Below are 15,674 nucleotides of genomic sequence, written 5' to 3' on the forward strand. Positions count from 1 at the left end.
CAACATTCACAAAAAAGGCTGAAGACTACATGAAATGCCACCCTAATTCAGCATTAAATCATCATAATTTAAGAATAAAATCAGTCTCCCATTTACATGTTTAAAGCACTTTACAACAACAAAACAGGGAAACAAATCATGAAAGTGATTTTTTTTCTTACTCTTTTCATAATGATCTATTAAAATGAATAAAATGTCAAGTTTTAGATAGATATATTTTATCAAGCTACTTCAATATCAGTGATAATTCATATGCATAATACAGATAATTGACCACAGAATACTCTAGATCTCACGTTTCTTTATAAAATCCAAAGTACATAGGCAGTGAGCATTATTGCATTACTTACCCAAATTTACACCTCTAATTTGGCTGAGTTTTAAGCATATTTGTAGCTTTAGGTAGAACAACTGGCTACTGATGTCAGTAGGATTACTCAGAACAAATATCTCTGCAAAGCCTATATAAGTTATCTAAAACTAGGAAAATCCTTGTTTCTTTCTGAGAAAGCTCAATTTAATGCATTAGTTACGATCCTTGGCCGGATTATGTGGGCATTACCACAATAAACAGTGATTCTGACTAAGTAAAGCCTAAAATCTTCAAAAGGACATGAGTCAATCCAAGACAGGTATACAGTTCCACAAAGGACTTGCACATTAAAACAAGAGAACTAATAATACCATCACAGCACAGAATACGGCTCTCAATTTTAAAGCATACTATAGGTGCACCAACACAAAAAAGATGAAAAAATCAATTATGAAATAAAACCTGTATGGAAAGTTCATAGTCTAAACCATTCTCTATTTTATCACCTATCCTGCTTGCATATTTAATTTCTTAATACACTGATGTTGGAACAATTTATGATTAAGAAATGCTTCTAAAGCAATCTACACGTTTAATACATAGCAAACATTCATTATTGTCAATCAGTATCCCAGGTCACTGGCATAGTGGTAACACTGAAACAGGGAGAAGGATGTGCTAACCTGTAGCACAGTAACCCACTTCCTCTGATAATAAAATGTTCCCTGAAGATATCATTGAGGCCTAATATTTAGCTGGCCTCACTCTGTACAGCAAAAAAATCTGTTCATACAACAGCAAGAGTTAAAAGAACTGGAAGAGCAAGGAAGCTGCAGTAACTACAGAGAACCATACCTGTTCTACAGAAGGAAGCTGAAAAACACTCCGAGGAAGAAAAATTAATTTAAAACTAAAAAGAACCAAAAACAGATTGGAGATATCAAGTGTATGTTCAAGTTTAAAATCCAGAACACCAAAGTGCAATTAGCTGAGGTAAACAGGGTGGAGTTGTTTGGTTTTTGTTTGGTTCGGTTTTTTGTTGTTGTTGTTTTGGTTTTTTTTTTCCTCGTTTGTTTGGTGGGTTTTGGTTTGTTTTGTTTGTTTTTTTTTTTTTTTAAGTCAAAATTTATACTAATGACTTTTGAATTAAAAATTTTACATGCTAAATTATCAATAGCATTTTCATTCAATATATTGATAGGAAAGAACAAAAACACCCCAGTACAGAATATTCCCTGAAGTACAACCACATGCTTTAATTCTAAATCAAGAGATTGTCATGACCCTAGCATTAAACTCTACTTTCCACCAGCTGGAAGAACGACAGGATGTAAACAGAAGTCTTGAAAATCTGGCATTATTAAAACTTGGTCTTTATTAGCAAGGAAATTTGATCCTAGGCAATGTCAGTCACATACAGTACTTAAGACTAGGTTAAAAATAAAAATCAAAAAAAACCCCTAAGTTGAGAGAGTTTTAAAACAAATAAGAAGATGGAAGAAAATTTCAAGGCTTCTTTTTCTCAAGTGGTAGTTTATATTACAACTTGAAAACAATTTGCCTCTACTTGCCTTCACCTTATAAAGAAATAAAAGCACCATATTTGGGACATGCACGCTTACTTCTTCTGTTTGTCTAAGTTTCAATTAGTGAAGCAATCTCTCTTCCTAAATGCTCCCCAAAATGTATTTTAACACTAAGATAGTCCTTTTTTCAGCTGTAGATAAGACAGATGAGTAAATCAATTAATAATGTTATTTCATTATGGAATTTAAGTTAACAAAAGGAGAGAACACAAACTACTGCCAGAGAGATTCTTACTAGCAGGCTTGCAGAAATCAAGGTTCTGCATAAATCCATATACTTGTGTGGTGTCACATTGTTTCACAGAGACTTAATATGGTCTGTCATGGTCAGAATTTCTAAGAAATAGCAATTTTAAAGTGCTAAAGAAATTTCGCTGCTAGTGTCAATGCCTGGGCAAGACATTTTCCAAAGACAACTATTACTATCTATTTCATACCACCTCTTAGATGCCAATTGCTTTTTACACCTTGAAAATGAAGGTAAAGAATTTTGAGTACTGGAGGATATTATTAAAACAAACCGTATGTCAAATAATGAAATACCAGGCAGAAAGTCAATCTAAAAATAAAAATTTATTTTTTCAGTACAAGTCTTTGGTAAAGCATGACTTATCCTGTTTTTCTTACTAAAATACACTGTCCCATCACCCTCTTGTGACATGTTTCCAATACTACCCGTGTTGCATTTGCACGCCATCTCATGACTGAATGCAAACATTTTTTCCTAACAAAAAAAAAAAAAAAAAAAAAGAACAACAAAACAAGTGACAACTTGTTCTTTGAATCAGAAGGAGGGCATGAGGGCATGGAGAGATGAAGATGTGAGGGGAAAGGGGGGGGCATGCATAGAAATTATACAGTTCTTCCTGAGCATTCAAATTCCCTTTTATGATACATACCTAGAGGTTTAGAAAATAGACACTATCTTTTCTATGTCTGTTTTCTTCTGCTTTTTTAATTGTGGCTCTTTCTTTTGCTAGTGAACATTCCAGTCAAGCTTGAAGTGCCAAACTAAGAACAGGTCACCAATGCACTCCCTTTTTTAAATCCGAAAGAAAGGGGCAAAAGGCAATAGTCTGATTTCTGGATATGGAAGAATTCACTGCTCTGTAAGCCCTTACTAAAAATTGGGACGCTGAGTGTCTTCACGATTCATACAGCCACTTCCTCTTCCCATTTCTTCCTTTCTATTTCATAACATAGAAACCAAAGTGCCCTCATGTATCCCTCCTCAGAGGGCACCCATCAAGGAAGAAAAATTGGTTTCTTTTTTACTTCAGTCCATGACCATTCCTCCTCGCCAGTCTGAGGTCACAAGAACCCTGAGGCAAGGCTCCCCCCTCCCCAACCCCATACGAGTACCAGAATAAACACTGGAAAATTTATGCTTACAATCACCTCATGAGAAGGCCAGAGGAGACAAACTAATAACCAAAAGCCTAATCTCAGATCATGAGTTACAAGTAATTAACATCTCCAAAAAAACAATGCAGTGGCCAGGCCAACACTAACAATGCTGCTGGCAAAGCTACACAGATCAAGAACATGAAGATAATCAAAAAGCATGCCCATAGCTCCACGGTGTGAGGGAACTAGAATAAAACATGTTTGCTAACACAAGCTACATTCACATTAGAAATGCTCACCCAGTAGCGGCAGTGCTGCTACAACTGTACCAGCAAAGCCCTTCCACTGAGCTGGGTCTAAGCAGCAGTATGCTGAGGAAACTCTGCCTCTCTCAACACCCTGCCCCATACTCTACTGTGATGATAGTGTATTTTATGTAAGATCCAGAACAGGAAGCTCTGAGAAATGTTAATAGGTACCTGTAAAATCCATGCTGATTTGAGCTAGAGAACAGTGCAAAATTCAATTACAAGAGAGAAATGCCTTCATCAGCCACCAGGGGAAGTTAGCTGCTAATATTACCTTTTGGTTTCGGGGCAAGTCTTGAGCATTTGCAGGTGGATTGAAATTCAAAACTAGTCTTCGAAATTCCAGTAGGTTAAATAATGACTGAAAAGAAAAAAAATAAAAATGTTTAAACACTTCCACAAACAATACAAAGTTCTCCCAAACGTGCCTTAGTGAAATAAGTGAGATGTTATACATATGCAATGCTAAGGTTTAATTTCAGAAGCTAAATTATTTCACTTATCTTTGCTAAACGTGTTTTGTAAACAATTATTTTTGCCAATAAAACACCATAATCAAAAAAACATATTTACACTTCATCAGATAAATGGGACAGTAATTTTAGATGATAGGTAAATTACTTTTTACAACAAGAATTTTATTAATTGTATAACTGTCAGTTTTTTTAATTGAAATTAAAGCCTGTTTATCCATGTAAAATTCATCTTGTAGCCCCACTATCAACTGCCTCCTTGGTGCAGAGAGCACAACTTTGCATATGCAACTTAAATCCACTTGCAATTATCTGTACTTTTTAAATTCTGTCCACTCCATTATTAAGGCATCTGAATGATATACATTAGAGTAAGGAAACTGGGTTATACATCTTTGCAGGTAAAGGTTAAATCTGGTAGCAGTCTCATTTTGGAGACAATAAAACATGAAAATATGGGTCTCCAGGCACACCCACAAAGAACCCCACAGTGTAACACAGAGCCTGGAGCCAATAGAGTACAAGAAAAAGATGACTCTGGATTTCAAAAATAGAAGTCCAAAGCAATGGCTGAGAAGTGAAGTCCTCAACACTTGCAGAACTGCATTGTTGCTTTTCTGTACAGGCAGAAAGCACTTTAACTAAAGTTTACTTCATTACCACAGACTAGCATTTTGATGAAGAAAGGGTAGCAGAAAAGGTCTATAGTATTTTAAACATGATCAGAGAAACAGAGGAAAGATTTTTCCCTCTTAATCATATCCTCTGGTTTTACAATCTGTACTTAACTTCCCCCCCCCAATCACATACTAGCTATTTATTTTGGAAAGGCAGAGCTTGTCTACCCCAGCAATAGACTTTGATCCCGCAACTTGTCCTACACAGGTTAAGACTTAAGTCAGAGGCCACAGCTTAACAGAATAGTTTAATAGAATTTCAACCCCACAGTGACAAGAAAGTGAAATTCAAATTGTGAAGAGGCACTGCATTTATTCTAGTAATTTAAAACATACTGGAAGTAAAAAAAAAAAAAAAAAAAAAAGTTTGTGGAAAGTTGCAATGTTCCTGACTCTGCTCATGAAAGAGCCTGTATTGAGTTTAACCTCTTTCCATACCCACCCTATACAGCATCACCAGCAAAATGAAAAGGCTAAAGTTGTCTTTCCTAACATTTCTAGATTTAAAAATAAAATGTTAAAAAAAAAAAAAAAATCAAAGCAACCAACCAAAAAAGACCTTTCTGACCTTGCTAAATCAACACTGACAATTGAGTAATCAAGCTTTTTTTTTTCTGTTCAAAATACAGGTTCCCCTTTTAACTGTCTTTCCAGAGAAGGGAGCTTAAAACAGAGTCCTTTGTTTACTTACTCAGAGCATAGAAAATGTTAATATTTAATTCAAGTGTCATTCTAGAACTTGATACAAATTGAAGTTATGTCTCATGATTTAACAGCATTCCACTGGTGGGCTCTTCATCAAGCAAAACATAGCAATGTCTTACATACAAACCAGCTGCTGAAATATAATGTCCAAAGACTGACTTTTCTCCATGAGTAATCCAAGTGCCATCAAAGTGCCAAGCAGCTGAACTGGACAATTTCATAATTCATATACACAAATTAGGCACACAAAACTGTACTGAAAACTGTACTGAAGTTTGAATGCCACAGAAATTCTAATCCACAAATTTTTCACAAAAACTCTATTTCTTTAATCCAGTACTCTAAACTGTGAACATGTAACTCCATGCTTTACTAAACTGAATGAACCTATTTCTGCAAGCTGCTAAGAATAATTAAGAGGATTGTCTGATATGCTCTCCTCTTCTTCAGCTTTATTTACTCAAAATTTCTTATGCAAGCTATTTAGTTATTAAACTTTTCTCCAAAACAGCTTATTCTGTACGTGGTTGAACTGAGATGCAGCAGAACACTCACAGTTAATCTACTGCCAACATCACCAATGCTAACAGGACAGTATCATGTTGCAGCTCTTCTATACTGAGCTACATCAACTTCAGGAAACTTATACCTTCAGTAAAAAGAAGATAATTTCTCAGTGCAAGTGTAAACAAGTATACAATAAGTGTGCCTGTGACCAACCAATTTTTGGGAGGAACCTACAGTTCTTCCCGAGGTAAGGAGATAGAAACAAGTTCACCTAAGCCCTCATGGCAGCAGAGACATCCCATAGCCAACCACTCCAGTGTTTCAGAAAGGGGCTAGGCAAAACCATTCCCAATTTGCTGAGCCATGTGTTGACTAGGCTTCCTACACCTAAACTAGGCAATGCTATGGAGCAGAAGTTGTTCTTCTGCAGCCACCAAGAGACACAGCAGAGACTGTCCTGGGCCTGAGAGTCACTCACTGGCCCCTGGCCAAAGCACTGGCCTATCAAACACACAGCATGGGGCAGGACTTCAACTCTTACCTACTTGGCTTCATCTATAGAAAGGTGTCAGGAGTCCCACTGCAAGAAAACAGGCTGGATCTAAAAAGGTGGATACATCATATCTACTGTCCTTGACCAAATATGTTTAAAATTTACTAATGTAAAGTATGCAAAACTTATGCATGCAAGAAAAATTCTCTAGGAGGTGGGGATTTCTTCCAGTGTATTTAAACCTATTTAAAAGCTGTCATCTGGAAACTTGACCAAGTTAATGCTAAAGTAAATTACATCAATTCAAATTATCATGAAGTCAACAGATATTTTTAATACCTGCCACCTATTATGTCACTTTGGTGGCTGAACAAGATAGCAAAAGAAAATGAAAATAAGCAATAACAACACAAATCCAGTGTCAATTCAGGGTGTTCAAACTAACCATGCTGACAACAGACATACTGTGGCTTTCCCCAGCTAGAGGTGGTGATAATGCTGACATTTTCTGTCATGTTAAAGACCTAGGTAGAGTTGTAGCTTCAAGACTGTAAGATACTAAAAACATCCACTTTTCACAGTAATGAGCACCTACGCTATATAGAGTCCAATTTCAGAATATAAGGTGCCTTGCTTTCACCTAAAACACCCTGCTTATCAATTTCCCCCCCCCTTAATGTCTAGGATTATCAAACATAAGGACCTGGGCAGAACGTAGGTTGCTTGAGTAGAGGATTAATTCTTAACATTCAAGAACTGTGATATTGCATTAATACTGCAAGAATATGAATTAGTCAGCATATTAAATCCCTAAAATCTTGGCATGCAATACAGATCATTAAGAGCCACCACCAGAGTCCTAAAATAGTAAAGTTACTGGCATCAACAGTACTTGAAGAGTAGGAAAATAATACTTCTGCATCTAGATAAAAGATGACCTATCAAGCCGCTGCACAAAGCTTTAGACAAACTTTCTGATGGATTCTTGCAAGTTCTGTAAGCACAAGGCACTAAAAGTTGGTTTACTAAAATGTATGAAAACCTTGTGTTTTCTTTGACTAACAGTTTTGTATTTGTTTCTACCATTGAGAACAAAAAAGCAAAAAATTTTCCACAAAAACTGGGGAATTTTTAATATTGATCACTTTTTACACAAGTTCACATGAAAACCCTGATTTCATAATACTATCAACAAAGCTGTCTTCCCATTCAATTTGCAAAGGTTAAGCTTGGACGGCAGGAAAGACCTTCAAATTGGTTTGTGAAATACTTATTAAAGCGATTCAGACTACTAACTCTAAACGAGTCAACAAAATGACAAAAACTTATTTAGCAGAAAATCATTTAGGATCTTTAAGCAGAATGAATACCAGTGCTGTAATGGCTGCAATAAACCTAAACTTCTGACATCATAAGAAGGGGGGGAGAAAAAAAAAAAAAAGTTAAAAAAAAAAATCACAGCTACTAATGAAGTTTAGCAAACAAAATAGGACATACCTACTGGCACACAGCTGGAATATCACTGGTGGCATATTGTGAAATGTGGTCATCATTTGGGTTTCTCTTAGAGCAGACCCAAGGAAAGCTATTGTTGTGATTTGGGCCTGACCGGCAGCCAACCACCACTCAGCCACTCTCTCTCCCTTCTCTTCCAGCAATAAGAAGGGACAGAGAGCCAGGCTTGGGGTTCAAGACAGGACTGAGATGGGAAAAAAAAAATCACCCTTTATGATCACGAGCAAAAGGCAGACTCGTTAGGGGAAGAAAAAAAGAACATATATTTATTACAGACACTGACAACACATAACAGAGTAGGACAGTGAGAAGCATTGCCACATCTTGAGAACACCTTCCCCCCACCCCTCCCTTCTTCCCGGGCTCAGCTCTGCTCCTGATATCTCTACCTCCTCCCCCAGTGGCGCAGGGGCAGGGAATAGGGGGTGCAGTCAGTGCTGCCACTTCCTTTATCTTTGGTGGGGGGAGTTTCTGGAACTTCCTCCCCCTGCTCCATCGTGGTCCCCCTCTCACAGGAGACAGTCCTCCACAAACTTTCTCTGACATGAGTTCCTCCCATGGGCCGCAGCGTTCCCCACACTGCTCCGTCATGGGTCACCAACTTTCTCCAACTGGATTCTCTCCCACAGCTGCAGCCCTTCCCGAGCTGCTCTGGCGTGGGACTCCCCCGCATGCTGCAATCCTCCCAGCACTGAATTACAGCAGCAGGGCTACCTTTTCCCATGAGACCCCGGCCTTCTTCGGGCACAGAACCTTGATCATTCAGGCAGAAGCCACAGGCCATAAATCAATGTCTGCTCCACCGTAGATCTTCATGGGTGGCAGAGGGGGGCTGCCCTGCCGTCTCACCACAGGATACAGGGGGGTCTCTGCTCCGGCACACCTCCCCCCTCCTTTCTTCCTCCGTTCCTCCACTGACCTTGGTGTTCACGCAGCTGCAGCAACTCCTCCTCACAAGTCCCACTGCCCGTCACCAGGTCCCTTCTTAAATACGTTATCGCAGAGGCGCAGCTGATTGGCTCAGTTTCCAAACAGAAGTGGAGCTGATGTGGAGCTGGGGGAGCTTTGAGAAGCTTCTCACAGGGGGCCGCCCCTATAGCCCCCTCCCCTGCCACCAAAATGCTCCACCACTCACTCAACCCAGGACAGCTATGCATTTTCCATTCTTGTGGCAGACCATTTTGCAGGCTCCCTTTTACCAAAGCAAAGTGGATTAACAACAGGTAAGGATACCATGACTAGTGTAGGTGTGCATAACGATACCTATGTGTCAGTATCAAATACTGGCTAGGAATTTGTCCAGATTAGTGCCAAGGCTTGAGATATAACAGGAGAAGAATACAAAGACTAATGTGAATTTTGGCAAAGAAAATTTAGGAAATACTTAATTTGGCTAGTACGCAAAACCTAAATATACTTTATTAGTACAGCTTGAAATCCGACTCTTTGGCAGGGGGAAATAAAAGGATGCATTTCTACAGAACTCCTAAACAAATTGCTTAAGGTACTGGCATTTAGCTAAAATATGACCTTGTGTAAATTGAAAGCTTATATGTGCATTAACACATCGCAACACCTATTTGCTTCATTTAGTCATCTGGGGCCTTTTATGCATTTCCAATTTCATATTTTTTCAGATTTTAAAGCCAAAGCAGAGACCGTATTTACCTTCATTTTGTATAGGAAGCACAGAGCAACCTTAAACAATGAATACATTATTACTGTTCTAAAAATAAAGAAGCAAAAATAGAGCCCTGCCATTAGGTGTATTATTTGGAATAGTTTGCCTCTGCTAACATGACAAATAAGGCTTATGTTCTCATTTCATTTTATAAACAATTTTAGTGGATTACTGTGTATAGAGCTAGTTTTAGTGGCGTAGATCAGCCATAACTGGGGTTAACTTTTTATTTGTGCCAATGATCTAAATCAAAGAAAACACAGAACTCTATGGAATGTATGCTCCCACCTGTACACATTATCATATGTTCCTTCCAATAAAATTAAGAACTTTAAATTTACTAGTTACAAATATTAGAAGTACTAAGGGCTCAAAATAAAAGTACTTCTAAATACCGCACTTAGACTTATTAGTGACTTAACACTCCTGTATGCCTCAGATGGAGTATTAGTGTCCAGCAAAGTTTCATATTGCAGAAACATAAGCAACTTCACTGGCAACTAAAACCACTTCTCTGCAACTTTCAAGTATTTTGGACTCTATATCCTTTATTTGGGAGTATCATTTCTCCCTCCTCTTTAACATCCTCCCCACTTCTTATTCACCTATTTTACTATTTTACCTTTCGGTTCATATTCTTGAACCTACTTTTCTCACAGGGAAGTCCATGAAGTAGCTTTGTTGCCATTGCACTGGCCACACCACTCCTGCACTATGCTGCTTTCCACTCAGCAGCTCCTTCCAACTCACACTGGGGGGCTTGCCTCCTACTCCACCTGTGCAAGCCTTATTTGTACAAGTGGTAAATCCTGTTTTCAGAATAGTGACTAATGATGGACATTAAACATGGCCATCAGGCCTACATTTGAGCCTATGCACTGCAAAGTAAAAGTCAGAAAGCATAAATACAACAAGAATTCTCCCTATAATGCTTGAACTAAAAGGAAACCGACTGCTGTATGTATATGCAAATTAGTTTAATCACTTTTTACTTACAATGAGAAAGTTACTGTAACAAGACTATAAAGAATTCTAAATATATTTTCTCTGAAGAACATAGTAACCCTGTGTAGTGTCTACTTTTCAGAGAGAAAAAAACCCTTAAGAAAACGAGGAAGTCACCCAAAACATATTCCTCATACTGCTTTTTTCCATAAACTGAGAATCTGGCACAGTCAAAAAAGCCTTCCTGAAAATCCTCACATTCTTTAGAAAACTGCGTGTAAGGAAGAGGGTAGGGAGGAAAGGAATACAGCTCCAAAGCTGGGACTTGAGCAGGTTCCTGTTCAAACTTCATTTTGAAAGTATAGGAAGAGGAGTTTTTAATCTCTCCCTCTCTGAAACAAAACTTGTACGGACAGATATGACACTATCTCATGGCTGAACTTCAGCAGAACCACCCCACATATACAGTGGTAGCAGTCAGAAAAACATTTAGCATTTTCAAAGTCACACAGAGATTCAATCCCATACCTTAAAAGCTTTGGAAAGTATCTCAAAAAGGGCATTTTTATTTATAGACAGACAAGAAAACAGCATTCCAAACTGCTGAAAACAAAGGTAAAAAATGCAGTTTTAAGCTGTCATGTTTTCCTTTTCCAAAAGGCTGAGGTGTAACATGGAAGAAGATGGAAAACAGCTTTCATATTGTTTGACCCAGAAAGTCAAACTAACTTCAGACCTCTAGCAGACTTGGGTTGAGTCAACATTTTAAATAAACAGTTCACCATGGTATTACCAGACTGCATTTAGAGAACATTTACTTGTTTATAGCAACAATCTCAGAACATTACTGCAATTCAGAAGACAGATAAGTATGATATGTGCCCAGAAGAATCCACTTTATATTTGCATCTTGGCACATACTAAAAAAATGCCATTCAACCACTCCTCTATTACATGTTCAATGCAAGAAAAAAAAATCATCTCTTAGAACATAAAATAACAGCCAAAACTTCCTTACATGGTTACAGTTTTCAACTTCTTGCCTAAATGCACAACAACATGAAATAAGTTTGTGGTATAACTTCAAGCAACACACCTAAACAATGCAATGGCTTTATGCCCTTCTAAACCTCGGAACTGCACATAGGATCACAATCCAGCACTTATTCTGTAAACATCTTTAGTCAAAGCTAAAGATATCATCCATTAAGACTTTCCATCCCTTCACAACAGAAGTTTTGCAATATTATATACCGCTAAATGTAAGGTGTTTAAAAAAAAAATATCACACAAGCAACCCAAAGGAACTGGAGACCACAGACAACAAAAAGCAGGAAAAGGAATATCCTGTCAGCAAATACCATCAGATAACTGAACTTGAAAGTGACAGGTTGATCTTTATTCTATAAAGGAACCGAGGGAGTGATGGAGGGAGGGCAAGCAAGAAACTAGATTTCCAACATCATTATTCCTGTGATCATGAAACTCTACAGAAGAGTTTTTATCAAATTCCCCCCCAGCCCTGCCCCACACTGTTCCACAGAGAAAACTGGAAAGAAAATATTCCATCAATGACTGTTTTAACTCAAAACAGGGATTGCGCATTGCATGTTCTTCAGCATGAAGCCTTCTGTTGCACGCCCAGGAAAACAAGGGAGTAGCATAGAATGTACATATATGCAACTCTTATATAATAATACTAGGCTTTTTGATATTAATGCACTACCACGTGATCCACCACAATCCTTTTCATTCAACATGGTAAAGAGGAAAAACGAAACTATGCAAAATTTAGATAGTTGTGGCAGACTGCTTCAAAGGTGGCAAGAACAATAGCTGAGCCACCAGCTGGGAAGAAAATACTTGCCTGATTCTCACCCATCAAGGCTGGGTCTCTTCTTCCCAGAACTAGAAGCTCAGTTTAAAATGACATCCCTACCCCAAATATATTGACATCAGGAAAGCAAGAAGGCTGCTCCTAAACACAATGCAACAGAGTAAAATGCCAGAAGTCATGTTAGAGACTCTGAAAATAAAAGCTAAAGAGAGTCATGAAGATTTATGCTTGTAAGACAGTAGCTTGTTAACTCTTTGTTCTGCAAGCTATGTACTTTCAGGGAAGAAAATCCAAAGAAGTTGCATTTTTGAATGACTAACCAGACTCTGACAGACTCCCAGAGGAAAGGGTGTGGAAATGCCAAATCCCAGTTGCCCTGTTGGGGTAACTCATTTGGTAAAGGGAGAAGCTACAATCCAGAGAGCCTCCTGAAGTCATGAGACCCAGGGAAACCCTGCACCTAGTACTTTAGGTAAGGGACAAGGGGGCAGGAAGTAGAGCAGCGTTTACAGTACAATTTTCATGTGCTTCCACCCACACTTTCTTCCTTCCATCAGAAATTTGTTTCAGTGCACTGAGTGGACAACATTCACTAAGCCACCAACTATTCAGTATCTCCCATGACACCTTTTCAAGGGGCAAGTACTGCCAGGGCATTACTTCTCACACATGCCTGTAACCCTGCTTGGAACTCCAAGTTAGTCTTGTGCAATGTCGTAAAGGAGAACACCTGGGAGACACCTGGCACAGGCAGCAAGCCTACGGACACGATTCCAACAGCACATCCATGTCCTGCGAGTTACTGGCCTTCCACATCCTGCATGCATATAACTTGTGCTCAGCATGACACAAAGGAGCCACTTTGCAGGCACAATAAATGTACTACTTATAAGCCATTTTCAGACTATAAACTCTTAAAACCAAGGAAAATTGTGAAGTTACCTTTTTACAAGGGAGCCATTGAAATCTAATGTAAAAACAGAAGTAAAAACATGTAGTAGTATATTTGTGTTTAGCTTCTTTAAAGAAGTTGATATCTTACATTCTATTTCAAGAGTAGATATATGCAGTTACAATAATGAAAATTAAAAAAAAAAAAAAAAAAAAACAGGAAAAAAAAAAAAAAAAAAAAAAAACAAACCCACACAAGCAACCTTCTAGAAATATTCTAAAACCTCAAAATTTAGGGATCCTTCTATAAAAGTTAATCTAACTAAACAGTAGCAAAAGCATGTATGGGTAAGCTGTCAAAAATGTAGGTTTATTACAAGTCCAAAAGGAGGCTGGAAAGTTTCTGAGGGACTTGATTGGTTTCTTGGCTGGTAAGGAAAAAGCCGACGTGCTTTAATACAGTTTTGGTTTTATATATTTTCTTGGGGACTCAGTTTTAAATTCAAGTTGTTATCAAGTCAAGTCTTCAACAGTAGGACAAGTTTTTAGAAGTTACACTGTGGAAAAAATATTACTGTTCACTGTAATGATGCTGAATGTAACTGTTGAAAGCAAAACTTTGTTTTGGCGTGATCTGAATACAGATTCCCTTCTTCCCCTACAGAAGGTGACTTCCACATATGTGTATTTCTCTAATGCACAAATAAATACAGATTAAAATGCAGTACTTCTAGCAATGTTTGAATCTTGTTAGGGTTTGCTGTCACTCACTGCAAATGTATCTTAAGGAACTTCATACTCTTAATGCAAATACAACAAACCACTGATGACTGCATGGCTGCTATTTAAAAAATATATATATATATACATTGCATAAGGAAACCCTCAAAATGTCAAAAGTTTTGGTTTTTTTTTTTTTTTCCTTAACAAGCACCCTTAAGTAGCAAGAAAAAGATTTTTCTTTCTTTGCAATTTAGTTTTAGATTATATTACATAATATATCATTGTAACTGACAGTAGTTAACATTTAGATATTGTTGATCTATGTGATGTGTCAGGTTTCAAGACTCCTAAAGAAAGCTTGAAAATACTTCTACATAGTCAATGCAACCCAAGGAGCCAACCTACCCTGTGGATAAATAAATATGCTATTAGCTAATGCTCTAAATTAACATGCATTAAATTTCCTGCGGTGGTTGTTTGAAACGTAAGTCTTCCTGGCTGAAATATTAAGAATCTAAATTTTCAACCAACTGAGGTTATTAATCTTTCAATGGTTTACTTGTATTATGTTCTATATACAGACCTAAATACAGAAGTTAGGATCAAACCATTATAATTCCAAATGCCACAGATTTTTCAAATAATATGGGCAATGACCATAAGAACTAGCTAGCCCTCTTTTTAATCCATTTTCAAGGTATGAAGTTGCACACTGGGTATAAGTAACATGAGATCATAGGTCTAGTATAGGTTTTTACATTCTCTAGCCTCTGTTCTTATTCTGTCATTAATGAACTAAAATTAAAGTTTCCTTGAAAATATTTAAAACATTTCCAGTTTCCTAGGCATAAACATTTATTTTACAGAAATGCACATAAATATACAATCAGTCATCTTGAGATTTGGCACTGCTCTGGAACAGAAAATCTGATGACAGAGAAGGTAAAGTGCCAAGTCATATTAGCTCCACAAAGAGCTTTATGGAAAATAAATGTTTCTCTGTATTAACATGAAAAACAAACAAAAAAAGACCACAAACAGAAGAAAACCCCACCCAACACCAAGAGGTCAAAAAGAACACGGATAACAGCAGTCAAATTTATGTAGTCTACTGAGATTTCAGAGTAATTTCTGAAGAGGTAATTCAAGAAAAGCTTTTAACTAAGCAGTGACAGACAAATAGGCAATCAAAAAGCAAAAGAGGGCAAGAGCAAACCATCTGTTCCAGCTTGAAGGGAGGCTACTGCAAATTCACAAAGTCTGTGCTGGTAAGCAAAATTCAGAAGTGATCTAGACAAGAGAGCAAGTGGCAAGATGACCAAGTTTGCTCAGTACAGAGATATGGAATGTAGTAAAATCAAGAGCTGGTAAAGATGAACTGATGTAAGGATCATATGGGACTGAGTGACTATGTAATAAGAAAGCTAAATTCAACACAGAGTGTCCAGTGAGGTATGTGGTGGAAAGCAACCCTAAAATTTATAGAAAATGACAGGCACCGAGCTAACTAATATTAATCAAAACTGTGAATTTATGACAGATAGTTCCATGAAAGTGTCAGTTCAACACATTAAATAGTTAAAAACAGAATAAAGTAATTAAGAAAAGAAGACAGAATGAAACTGAAAACATTACCAGAGAATCAACGGGTAATTCAGCTCAGAAGGGACTGA

At 37.6% G+C, this 15,674-nt stretch overlaps 1 protein-coding gene across 2 annotated transcripts in view; it reads right to left on the reverse strand.

The window, feature by feature from the left end:
- Window positions 1–15,674, reverse strand: part of USP25 (ubiquitin specific peptidase 25) — a 94,353-nt gene that overhangs the window by 36,543 nt on the left and 42,136 nt on the right. For both annotated transcript variants that reach the window (XM_042788596.1, XM_042788594.1), the window contains exon 6: window positions 3,829–3,915. In XM_042788596.1, the coding sequence (XP_042644530.1) occupies window positions 3,829–3,915 (87 nt within the window). The remainder of the gene's footprint in view (window positions 1–3,828; window positions 3,916–15,674) is intronic.

The sequence above is a fragment of the Tyto alba genome, unplaced genomic scaffold (genome assembly GCF_018691265.1).
Source record: "Tyto alba isolate M040663 unplaced genomic scaffold, T.alba_DEE_v4.0 Super-Scaffold_14, whole genome shotgun sequence".
NCBI lineage: Eukaryota > Metazoa > Chordata > Aves > Strigiformes > Tytonidae > Tyto > Tyto alba.